Raw genomic sequence first — 13,462 nt, forward strand, 5'->3', positions numbered from 1 at the left:
AAATATAATTATTATTTAATAAAAGATAATTATGATGAGAAAGAGAGAGTTTGATTGGATGGGGGTTTTAAATGAAGGGAGAGAAGATTTGAACGTATTTGGAAAAGAATTTAAAAGGAGAATAAAGAGGATATTATTAGTAATAATATTATTATATTAATATTATTAATCTTATTTAAACCCTCGTGTTGCACGCCATCTTCAACCTTTATTCACAAGAAATGCCGCCACCTACGGAACCACTCGCACGATTAGAGGTGTACCTACATATTATGTATATGTTATGGAGTGTGTACATGCAATCTCGCGCACGACTAGGGGTGTTTCCAAGGAATTACTCACACGATTTAATGGTGTTCTTACGGTCTCACTCACTCAGGTGTGGTCCATTAGACACACGATGTTATGATTATGTTTATAATAGAAAGTTAACAGATCACCTAGCGGGACCAGTAATGGGTCCCTTATTTAGTATATTTATATATTAACTCTTTTCTATGTTTAATATTTTAGGCTAAGGTAGAGAACTGGAGAAGTTGGCGAGTGACAGAAAGAGATCCATGGCATGCCATATGGGGACATAGTAAACTTTTGGGTCTATTTATACGTTTTTCATAATTTTAAATTTTAAACATTTTACTTAAGATTTTGTCCTATTTATTTGTTTTTATTTTTTTAAAAAATTGTTAAAATCCGCAAGTCACATTTTCAAATTATTTTTGTTGGTTTTGATAATCTTATGTTGTAAAAATCTTAATTTTATAACAATTTAGTCGTCTGTTTCTTCAAGAAAGTGTAAATTGTTAGTCGTCTTTTTGAGTAACGACCTTAACTTAATTTAAAAGTTTCGGTTGTTGCACGCGGAACCTTAAATGTTTGAATATGTAATCAACTTTTGAAACCTAAAATAATCAAGAAATTAACAAACGTTTGAATATGTAATCAAGAAATACTTAAGAAAATAAAAAATATCCTAAAATAATTTGTGCATAAGAAAACAAAAAATAGCCTACTGTTAGATGGACGTTTGAAACACTACCCGACAAAGAAAAGCAATTGAATGAAGAAGAAAGCCTTACCGATTGATGTTAAAGTACTGAAACCCTTACCAATTGATGTACTACTGAAACCATCCCTGCATGCGCAAGAGATGTTGAACCGAAGAAGAAGAAATTTGTGAGAGAAGAAGTAGAGATCTTAAAGAAGAACAGAGAAGGTCTTACCGATTGATAAACTTTTGAAGCCCGCAACCTGCGTGCAAGAGATGTTGAACGAAAGAAGAAGAAATTTGTGAGAGAAGAATAAGTAGAATTTCAAAGAAGAAGAGAGATGAATTTGAAACCTACGATTGCACAAAAGAAAAAGAAGAACAAATAAACTCTGCAGACCGAAATAAGAAGAAAGAAGAAGAGGAATATAAATCATCAGAGTATATTATGAATTGAATGAGGAAATATTGTGTCAAATTTTGAATCACAGAGGCAAAAAGGTCTTTTTGCTTTTAAGCTCAATGTTAGTTTTGGGTTGGGCTCTTAATTTTGCCATTTCTGCAATTTATAAAAGACAGTGATATGTGCTCTATTTTAGTAATCCTTTTTGCTATTCATGCAAACACCCATTTATCTTATTTAAACTATTCTCTCACCTCTATTTGGACACTATTTATGTATACAGTGTGATTATGTTAGCAATATTATATCTAGCATGTTGACTTTCTTTCATATATTGCATTTCTAACTATTAATATCATATTTAAATTAGTTCATGATTTCTGTTTTTTTCCTCCCAATTCCTACTTTTCTTCATATTTAAATTTGAATTTATATTATATTTTTTCTTCTCAAATTTCATATTTTATTTTAAAATTTTGAAATCTAATAAATTAGATTTACAGTAATTAAATTAAAATAGTTTTGTTACGTCTCGGTGCACTGGCCACTTCATGTGACCATAAGGAGGCGCATCGTCTAGACACCCAACGCGTATCTTTCCTTGAGATAACGAGTTGAATGCCTAGTAAACTAAACTTCTGTTAAAAGTCTCTAATGCAGAGTTCTAAATTTGAATCCAGAAGATCTTTACCATTCAACGCAATGGAAAATACTTAAACAATAAACTTAGGTTATTCACCTAGCCTTCAATCACTTAAACTCTTTAGCTATTGAGCGATAATAAGCACAACAGAGATACATAAACTCAACACAACAGAAAAATAGAAAGCACAACTCTGCTTTTATTACTTGATCTAGTACTTTACAATTACATTTCTTTTCTCGCAAGGCACAAAAATAAAACCTAAGCTCTAAGCTCCTCATCTTCTTTCATCCACTAGATTGTTGCTCCATGTGTTAAGGTGTTCAAGAGTATAAGGACCACTTTCTTATCCTTCTCCTTGATTGCCTAGCAACCCATCTTGAAGGCAAGACTCATCCCACACACAAAATTGGGATGCAATCCTTCCTACACATAATAACTTTAAATCATCCGAAGATGAATAACTTGATCGACTTTTCTGCGTCACAATCCATCTTACCTTTCCTTACTTAGCCTTAACGTCTGAGCACCTGGGAAAGGAAAAGTTAATGACGTAATTCAAATACTTAGTGAGTGAAGATTTTGGAAAACCTTTTTAGAAATACAAGTTAAGCACAAATTCATTTTTATTTTTAAAATGCGTCTTCCAACATCTCATTTAATAAATCACAGAAACCTCAAATTAGCTTCTCTTATTCCTTTCTACCAAGAACATGAATCCTCCCCACTGCCAAGCTTATTGTGATTCCCTCTCGCCAAGATCTTGTGATTGAGCTACTATGATGTTCACTTCATCCACAACATTCGAAAAATTTCCTAACATTATTACCGTCCATACAACGTCATTCACATTATGTGCACACCACATAAAACACTGCTCATTTGATAGGAATAAGGTTAATGGTTTGCATACATTCATCACAATTAGCACATAGAAAGCATCAATTTTCTCTTTTCAAACAACAACAACACTAATAATAACACACAGAGATACAGAAAGCGTTATGCATAACTTATACTAAGAAAGAATCTATTAAGAAAATATTTAGTGCACAAATCACTCACACAGAAGTATTTAGCTTAAGAAAGTCACTCACACAAGAGTGTTTAGTTTAAGAAGGTCATTCACGTAGGAGTGTTTAGTTTAAAAAGGTCACTTACGCAAATATCTGATCCTCTTCTTCGTTGAACATCTCTCCTCGCTTAGTACTTCCTCAACAAGAACTCAACTTCTTGCACTCTCTTGAAAAACCGTCAAAATAAGAAAACTTCTCTTAGGGTCTCACCCTTATTTATATTAATCATTTGGATCGGTTACTTTCTTTATCCTCTTAGGGTCTCACCCTTATTTATACTAACCCTTTGGACCGATTACTTTCTTTACCCACCAATTTTGAATTACCACTTTACACATATCGTCTTACTACCTTGTCGCACCATGTAACCAAATCCAAGCTCGACATGTAAGCCAATGATTAACTTAAGATTAGACAGTTCCTCGAGATGCTAACCTTATCTCCTTGGGAAGCTAAACTCCTTTTCTCGACTTTTTCTTCTTCAGAAATTAAACAAATCTTCCAACCTTATTCTTCCTCGCCTTCTCTTTCTTGTGACAGACCACAACCCCCACTCCTTTCCAAATTTTGCTTCGTGTTACTTCACCAGAATGCCTAACTCTTCTTGTGATATAACTTTTTCACAAATACTCTTCCTCCATCGCCTCCTCTCAACGTGACTTCCTTCCTTCCCTTTGAACTTTATTTTTAGAATAATCATTCCTTTCATTCTAGAAGGATCATCCCACTTCTTGGCGCCTCTCTTCTACAACATGACTCCCTATTTCGGATATGGGTCTCACAAGTTTAGTTCTCAAATTTTTAATTTTCAAATTATATTATAAAGAACATGGAAAAGATAGGTTAATTTAAGTTAAGTGAAAATATATTTCTGGCTTATGAAAAAAATTTGTGACTTAAAATTTAAATAAAGTAATAATAAAAAAGACAAAATGAAAGTTAACCTAACTCTTATACTACACTGTAGTCTCCACCCTCCCCCCTCTTCTCCTACTCATCCTCATTCGCTTGAAGAAAAACTTCTACTATCAAACAATGTCTTAAATTCTCCCAATCTTCACGACACAGATGATGTCACATGACATAGATCTTTTTCATTCGTCATCTTCTCGTTTTCTCTCTCTCTCTCTTCAAATCTCTTTTCCACGAACAAAGTTGCCAACTGCAAGCTTTGCTACCGTGTGGTCACTAGAGGAATCGACCAACAATGTTTATGCGAGTATAAGATCATTTTGTGGTTTTCATTAAATTTGTAGTTTCTGTAATATGGATTGATTTTGATTAAATCACCCATTCATTTGGGTTTTGGTGGGGATTTTAGCTTATTTTGGATTGGACTAAATATTTTTCAATATAATGTATTTGATGTTTTTGGATTTGTTGCACTTTATGACTTTGGGTTTTATGAATAATTTGAGTGTTTAAGAGTAGTTTTGGTAATTGTTAATTTTTATTTTTACTTTTAAAAATCATTTTAATTAAAAAAGGATTTTTAGAAAATATAACAATCGGTAAAATATTTACACTGTATAGAACAATTTTGAAAATGAAAAAAGGACACAGATCCACAATAGAAAATACAAAAAATACCTCTGTCAACACGCGAGTAATCGGTCACGCGCACATGCAAGTAATCTTCTTCTAAACGATCATGTACTATAGTTTAAACGAATGACCAACAATCATTTAGATTATGATACACAATCATATAGTTCTTTTTTAACGATAGGGAAAAAGGTAGCTTCAAATTTAAATGATCGTGTTAATCATGGTAAACAATCGTGTTGACCATGAAAAACGATCGTGTTAATCATTGAGCACAATCGTGTTAATTATATTAAGTGATTGTGTACTCTAATGTAAATGATTGTAAAAAACTTTAAATCTGATGATCGTGCTGACCATGGTAAACAATCGTGTTGATTATGGTAAGCAATCATTTTGATCATGATACACGATCATATAATTCGTTTTAAACAATGGGAAAAAAGCTTCAAATTTTAAAGATCGTGTTGGACATGGTAAATGATCGTGTTGTGCCCATGGTAAATGATGGTATTGATAATTTAAAATGATATTCAAATGATCTTCATATTCTCGAATATGAGGAAGATGAAGAAGTATACTGAAACAATCGAGAAATAGTTTCAAAGAATCTTGCAGAAAATGATGAAGATGAAATAAAAGATTTAAACAAAAGAATAAAACGTTAAAAAAAAAAAGAAAGAAAATTTGGAAGAGGAGAGGAAAAAATCACAAAGAAGATGAATAAATGGCAAGAAGAAGAAAAGAATGACGAATCGTCTGCAATATTCAAAGGAAAATCTGAAATTTATGAAAATACAATAATGGTGGCTTTATGGGCTTTTATTTTTTGTTACACCGACCGCAAATATTTTTTGCTTTTGTTACATTTATGTAAATTATTAATTAAAAAATAATTTGCTAATTTTCCAAATAAAACTTTAAAATTTGCTATTTATTTGGTCGCTCAAATTATACAAAATATGACTGTCCAATTACGCCATCCACACTATTTCTGGCTGGCCATATATAAATAGCAAAATCCCAAGTTTACTTTGAACAAATAACAAAGTGATTAATTATAAAAATAGTGAAATCAAAAAATTATTTTAAAAAGCTCAAATTTTAAAAAATACCCTTACAACGTTCAAATAAAGATTTTGGGTATTAGATACCAAACTTGTGCTTACAGTTGTGGAAATGGGCAGGGGACTTAGAAGCAGTAAGACATTTACTAAAGGTGAAGTGAATCTACGAGTCGGGAATGGAGCAAGAGTTGTTGCATTAGCTGTTGGGACTTATGATTTAACTTTATCTTCTGGACTTGTTTTAGAATTAAATAATTGTTATTTTGTACCTGCTATGAGCAGAAACATTATTTCTATTTCATGTTTGGGTTGGGATGGTTTTAGATTTATTATTGAGAATAATAACCTTTCCATATTCAGCGGAGAAAATTTTTATGGCAATGGTTGTTTAATGAATTGTTTTTATATTCTAAATATTGAATCATCTGATTACAAGTCTATCTATAAGATTAATACTAAGAAATTTAAATCAAATGATTTGAATCCAACCTATTTCTGGCATTGTCATTTATATCATATAAATGAGAAACACATTTCTAGTCTCCATAAGATTGAATTTTTAGTCTCTTTTGATTTTGAATTATGCGAATCTTGTTTGTTAGGGAAAATGATATAGGGTCCTTTTTCTCAAAAGGGTGAAAGGGTCGCTAAGCTGTTAAGTCTTATACATAGTGATGTATGTGGACCGATGAGCTCACCTACTAGAGGTGGTTATCAGTACTTTGTCACATTTACTGATGATTTCTGTAGATAAGGTTATGTTTACTTAATGAAACATAAATCTGAAACTTTTGAATTTTATCAAAACTTTCAAGAACGAAGTACAGAATCAACTTGACAAGAATATTAAAACACTTCGATCCAATCGAGGGTGAGTATTCAAGTCAAGAATTCACTGACTATCTTAGAGAATGTGGGATTGTCTCACAATTGACTCCATCGGGTATGCTGTAGTGGAATGATGTATCTAAAAGGAGGAATTGAACTTTATTAGATATACATTAGAGACTGCAACATTCATACTGAACCGGGCTCTGACAAAATAGGTTCAAAAGACACATATATGAGCTATGGACTGGTAGGTGTCTCAGATTGTCTTTTCTAATGATTTGGGGTTGTGAAGCTTATGTGAAATATTAGATTTCTGATAAGCTAGCACCCAAATATAAAAAATGTGTATTTGTTGAATATCCTAAGGAGACTAAAGGATATTACTTTTATCTCCCTTCTGAAAACAAAGTGTTTGTTGCTCGGAATGACTTAATGTCACATATCATGTCATATACTAGTTAAATGATAAATATGATATATAAAACTAAATGTTGAAAGAAAACAAAATGGAAGAAGCAATATATGATGAGATCCTGGTATGAGCTCAATAACCCATGAAGAGTTTAAAGTGAGTTTAGAGAACCAATGGAGAGAGTCTAGTAGAGCTTAGTAGATGTATGAATAGCATAAAGTGAGCTTAGAGAACACGTAAAAATAGTCTAAAAGAGCTTAGAGAACCCATGAAAAGAGTAATTAGTAGAGCTCAGTAGACCTATGGAACTTAGAGAACTTATGGGAGAGAGCCTAATGAAGTATAGTAAGTCTATAAAGTGCTTAGAGTGAGCTTGGAACACTTAGGAGGGAAACTTAGTAGGAGCTCAATGAACCCGTAAAGAATTTAAAGTGAGTTTAAATGATGCGTGAAAAATGAGAAGATCTATTTTTCAGACTAAAGAAAAGTTCAAACACATTTTAATCACAGTAAAAATCTATATGTTCTTAAATAAAACAAACCGAAAAAGAATATTTTGAACTTTCAAAATAAATAATAAAAGTAAAATAACAAGATTTTAATTATTGTAATGATTATTAACTTATCATATAATAAATTCATATACGAGATACAAATGATTAAAAGTACTATTTTGGCACATGGATTCTGCTTATATTCATACACTTTAAATATTGGAATTGGACCTTTGTACTTTTGAAAAATCTTCAATTTTGACTTCACATTAGTATTTTCATATAGAACTTTGAAAAGTAATAATATCATATTACATTACCTAAATTATAATACACTCTAATACAATTCAAAGTGTGTAATATAATATATATATATTAGAAAATAGAGAACTAATTTGTTTCTTTTAGAAAAAAAGTTGATTCAATTATATTTTATTTAATGTAAAAGAAAATTATGTTGGGAATAGGAATTTTCTAGTTTTTGAAAGAGTCAAAATTTGGTGGGTCAACTAAGTGATAAAAATTGACGGAGTTCATGTTATGGGTGTGTGGGTAACCGATTCATTGACTCGAGACTTTGGATTGTTGGCATCATCACACTCGTCACCTCTCACTGCTATTGCTACTCCACGCATAGACCAAATCCAACCACTCTTACACTCTCTTCAACCCTTTTTTAAAGACCAACATCAACTTTGACTCTTTCAAATAAACAAAAACATGACCCATTCAAAATATAATAATGTGAATTCATTTTTTTCTATCTAACTTATATTTCACTTTTAAATTACACTATGTTCACCAAACCTCAAACATAATTCATCAACACCAGTGGTGGTTTCAGTTGATTATATCTAATTGTAATGTATCAAATTTGTGATTAGAATATACAATCTGAAAGGTATTTCAATCAAATTGTATTTGAAATTTACCTTGAACGTTATGGACATTATTGTAGTAGTAGTATGAAAATTATCTATTTATCATATTTACGATTACATCTACATTTATTGTTAGTGTTAGGTCAAATGGTAATAATAGCGGTAATAGTAAAATGTGACAAATTCGAAGTTCCAAGTAAATACGATTAAAAGCAATCCAATTATGTTTGTGATTTTAGATCCATCAATATATAAAATTGTGTTTACCATTACACCAATTTTCTTTCCCAGTTGGCAAACATGGCCTTGAAGTAGTTTAATTTAATCTGCTTTTTCTTCGTAGGAAAAAAAATATTGTTTTAACATTTCAGATACATGTTTGGAGAAATAAATAAATTATAAATATAAATCTTTGGATCATTGATCACTTTAACATAATTCAATCAAATACGATATTATATATTTGTACCATGGATCAAAAGGCCCAAAGATTCAAACTTCCATCCTCTTTCACACATATAAAGGCCATATTTTTTTTATATATATTTTGGTCTCTTTTAACTTCTAGTTCAATGCATGAATAATTCTCTTACAAGTATTTTTCTTTCACCCTTATCAAATCATCCAAGGTTCATCGACCTATATATTGTCTCTAGCCATTTTATTGCAAATTGTCCGTCAAATTGTGGCATTTTGTATAAATCTCCCCATTTACTAAAATAAATTTTATACTTGATTTGGTACCTAAAGATTAAAAAAGTCAATTATAAACTATTAAACATCGGATAAAAGAGAAAGATACATCAAGAACTTTCAATAAATTATATTAGAGACAAACAAGGTTAGTATAATGAGTCTCAATTCCAACCTATTCTTTTTAATGGGAAAAAGAAATTCGAAGAATTATATTACAAGCAATCGTAGGAGTCACTCAATTATAAAAAATGGAGGTAAAAGACAAATAGAAATAAATATACTAATTTAGTCGAGAGAAAATTGAGTTTTGGCAAAATGCAAGTAACCACAAATCCAAGTAAAAAAGCAAGTCAATGATTCACAAACTGAAAAGAAAAAACTAGAGAAAGAGGGAGTGAATTATAATGGCAAGTACTTCCAACTCTTTAGTTGACAATAACCTACGCGAAGGAAAGACTCCACTAGGTCTCTAGAAAACCAAGGAGTTTATCTCAAACATAATTCTACTAAATTTTATATAGGGGAAAAATTCAAATAAAATAAAACCAATTTAAATAGAATTAGAAACCAGAAGCCATCAACTAAGTTAATGACATTTATACCCTCAGGACCTTCCAAGAACATGCCCCCCCGCCTGCAAAAGCTTCCTTCATTATCTGTACCTTAGTTGTCTTTTATGCCCTTCTCTCCTTCTCCGAAAAATCCCCAACCGGCAACAAACCTTTTTCTTCTCTATATAATTCCTTTCCAAATTCACAATCCAAATCCAATTCTCCTTAATTATCAATTTCTTTACTCTTTCCTAATTCCATGACTTCCAACAACCACATCCCCCAATCGGAATCTGGATTCCAAGATTGGCTGCCGGTGATGGCCGGAAAACTTGGGGGCGAGGGGCTGATCGGAGAGCTGTGTAATGGGTTCAATCTCCTGATGGATAGAGAGAAGGGAGTGATCAATTTCGAGAGCTTGAAGAGGAATGCGGCGGCTTTAGGACTTGGGGATTTGAGTGATGATGAACTCAGAGGAATGTTGAGGGAAGGGGACTTAAATGGCGATGGCGCTCTTAATCAGATGGAATTTTGTGTTCTTATGTTTAGATTAAGTCCTGAATTGATGGAAGCTTCTCGTTATTGCTTCCATGAAAGTCTTCGTCGAGAATTTAGGGATTCTTTTTCTTGATTTGTGATTTTTCTTGTTGATGGAATTAATGAAATATACTGCCAAATTCATAAACAAATTTGAGTCTCTGTTTCTCTCTACTTAGTTGAGTTTATTTTTTTTTCTCTTTTTTCCCAACATCTTCGAAATTGCAACAATTTTTCTTTTAAGGTTGAGATTGGTGCTTCTTTACAATATAATAATATATGATAATATATGGTTAGAGAGTGATTGGAAAACTTGGCCCTTTTTTACTTTAAGATGAACTATGCTCAATTGATGGTTTAGGCTGAAGATTTAAATCGAGTTTGATAACTAAATTTTCCACCTGGTAAAATTAAGTTTATAATAAACCTGGTTCTACTCTACTATTCTTCGTTTTAATACTCCCGATCTAAAATTTTAAAACCAAATAAAATTGATAATTATGAATTGGTACAACTACTACTTAGACAGCATTAGCAACAAGAATATAAACAAAAAATCGATAGACTTTGCTAGAAACTGCTACGAATGTCGTGATATATATCTAAGAGCCCTCACGAATTTACCATTTCATCCAATTCCCCACTAAAGAAATAGCTAAAAGCTCAATAAGATAACATAATTAAATGTAACAATACTAGATCTATCTTACATCTTTGTTACTAAGTAATTTTAATTTCCTAATTAATGCGGCAACGAAGAACGAAGTGTTTTGTGCGAATAGAGAAAGTTCAGAAAATAAAGTGCACTGAAGTAAAGAAGGTGCGTAAAGTGCATGTAAATAAAGATAATGAGTAAATATAGAATAAGTTGAATTATCCAGTAAAATACCAAGTGGTAATTTGATGCAATTTGATAATATAATTGAATTTAAAAAATAAACATACATTTGATATTGGCCAAGACACAACCGACTTATTTCAACCAATTATGTAGTAAAAAACAAGTGGTAATCTGATGCAATTTGATAATTGAACATGTATGGAAGATCTATGGATGGGCTATATCTCAAACATACACGGATTCTACTTTTTGCTACTTTGGTGATTAAAACAAGGAACAGAAACAAAATATGAGGATAGCGAGCAAAAAATATGTATTGGTGAATTGAGCGTCATTCATTCTCAAACACAAATCTAATTAAACCAAAATTTAACGGTGTAAGAAATCTAAATGAAATTATCATTTAAACTCAACTCTCACAAATATACATAACCTTAAACTAGAAAACTAACCATGAAAACACATTGTGTGATAATATAGCCAATATTAACCATCATCCAAAGTATATTACACTACAAACCAAATGCTTTTTCTAGCAGAAAATCTATTGACCATTTATTGAATACTACGTCTTGAATCAAAGATATTTTTTAATTGGAAATTGTCTTTTTCTAGTAGTGGTACACCTTTGCAATACCAAAATTTTTCTATATGTTTTTGTCCTCTTGTTGTCTTTTGTGGTTGGATGCTCTGGTTAACTTTAAAATCCTCTTATTTAGCCTGTTTTGCACTTGAATCGTCTCGAGAGTCTCCCAAGCTTAATATCTTTCATATAAACACATTTAAACATTAAATTTCTAAGAACTAGCTCATTTAGACCATGAAAGTTGGTCATTTGGAGTGATATCAATAAGCAACTCATCTTATAAATGTTTGATTTTTGGTTTTTTTTTTTTTTTTTTTTTCCTTTTAGCCAAGCTAGCTCTTGTCCAAAGTATATCTTACTGGAAACTCATAGCTCAACCAAAGTGATGACAATCAATTGTGATGTAAGGTTTAAAGAGTAATATGATGTATGTTATTTATCACATTGGAAAGTGACGTTGTGTCTATAGGGTTATCATAGGTCTTTCTAGGTGGTAAGTTAGATTGTGGTGTCTAATGTGTTCTCTATGCTTCTAAGTGGCTTGTAACTTCTATATTTAATGATTCTCTCCATTAATTGTACCTTCGACTTAGGCTATGAGATCTCTTCTTCTTATTCTCCTCTTCCTCTTTTTTTCCCTCTTTTTTTATTTATTTATTTTAATAATGTAATTCATTACCTTCAAAAAATTTAAAAACATTAGTCATTTGTCACAACCATGAGTTCTTATGATCTTTTATATATACTTTCTAGGGTTTTATCAAAGTATAATATCAGCAAAATATTTACACCGTATAGAATAATTTCGAAAATGAAAAAAATTTACAAGCCCACAATGAAAAATACAAAAAATATTCCATCAATCATGCCGTCAACAACGTGCTTAATATATTTTGTACACATTGTTTAAATTTTTCTATTGTTTGGTACATGATCGTTTAAATTTAGTCATTTAGATTTGAACCCAAATCTAAACGATTTATTTTTTCAATTATATCGTTTAATTTGGTTATACGAACATTTAATTTGGTTACACAATCGTTTAGATTTGGTTATACGATTCTTTATATTTGGTTACACAATGTTTAGATTTAGTCGTTTAGATTTGGCTACATTTACATTTGGTGTAGCTAAAACTAAATAATTTTATTTTTCAAAATTTGGTACACAATCGTTTAAATTTGGCTACTTCAATCTAAACGATTTTTTTCAAAATTCTTTATACACGATATTTTAGATTTGGTTACCCTAATCTAAACGATGTAAAAAAAAGAAAAAGAAATGAAGAAAAATGATGGAAAGAAATCGCAACGAAGAAAAAAGAGAAAAAGAAGAAAGACTATAGAAATAAATCAGATTTGGTTACCTAATTCTAAACGACGTAACAAAAAAGGAAAATAAGAAAGACAATTGAAAGAAATCGCAGCGAGAGAAGAAAAATAAGAGAAGGACAAACCTGAAATATTTAAGAAATGACTAACTTTTTTTTAGACTATGTTTTAGTAGTTTGTTATATTTATGAAAATTTTCCTACCTTCTACTTATATTTTAAAAAATCAAGCTAAAATTTTGAAAACAAAATTTGGAAAACAATTTTAAAAATTAAAACACTTGATTTTGAACATCGTTTCAGGACTTCAATTTTAAGAATATCACTTATACTATTTCTACAAGTCAAGTGTACACATTTAACACAAGTTAATATAAACACAAGTTCAACTCCATAAACCCTCGTGCGAATCTTTGTTTCATAATTTCCTTGTTTTTAACAATGTTGTAAAAACTATGACAAAGAAAAGTTACGACTCCTATTAGTTTGAATTCTATCATTTTTTTTTTAACATCTGTAATGGGAGACAACGATTTTTCTCATTTAATATTTTGGCAAATCAAATACACAACTTTTCATAT

The 13,462-nt window shown here is 30.9% G+C and overlaps 1 protein-coding gene across 1 annotated transcript; it reads left to right on the forward strand.

Annotated features, from left to right (window-relative positions):
* The first annotated feature begins 9,620 nt into the window (after window positions 1-9,620).
* LOC103501619 (calcium-binding protein KRP1-like) lies at window positions 9,621-10,276 on the forward strand. Its single transcript, XM_008465230.3, has one exon. It carries the CDS (start codon window positions 9,847-9,849, stop codon window positions 10,216-10,218), a length of 372 nt encoding a protein of 123 aa, XP_008463452.1. The 5' UTR covers window positions 9,621-9,846; the 3' UTR covers window positions 10,219-10,276.
* Window positions 10,277-13,462: the final 3,186 nt, after the last annotated feature.

Source organism: Cucumis melo, chromosome 6 (assembly GCF_025177605.1).
Source record: "Cucumis melo cultivar AY chromosome 6, USDA_Cmelo_AY_1.0, whole genome shotgun sequence".
NCBI lineage: Eukaryota > Viridiplantae > Streptophyta > Magnoliopsida > Cucurbitales > Cucurbitaceae > Cucumis > Cucumis melo.

Excerpts from the sequence above, each read along its gene's own strand:
- LOC103501619 (XM_008465230.3), top strand. The coding sequence starts at position 9,847 with ATGACTTCCAACAACCACATCCCCCAATCGGAATCTGGATTCCAAGAT.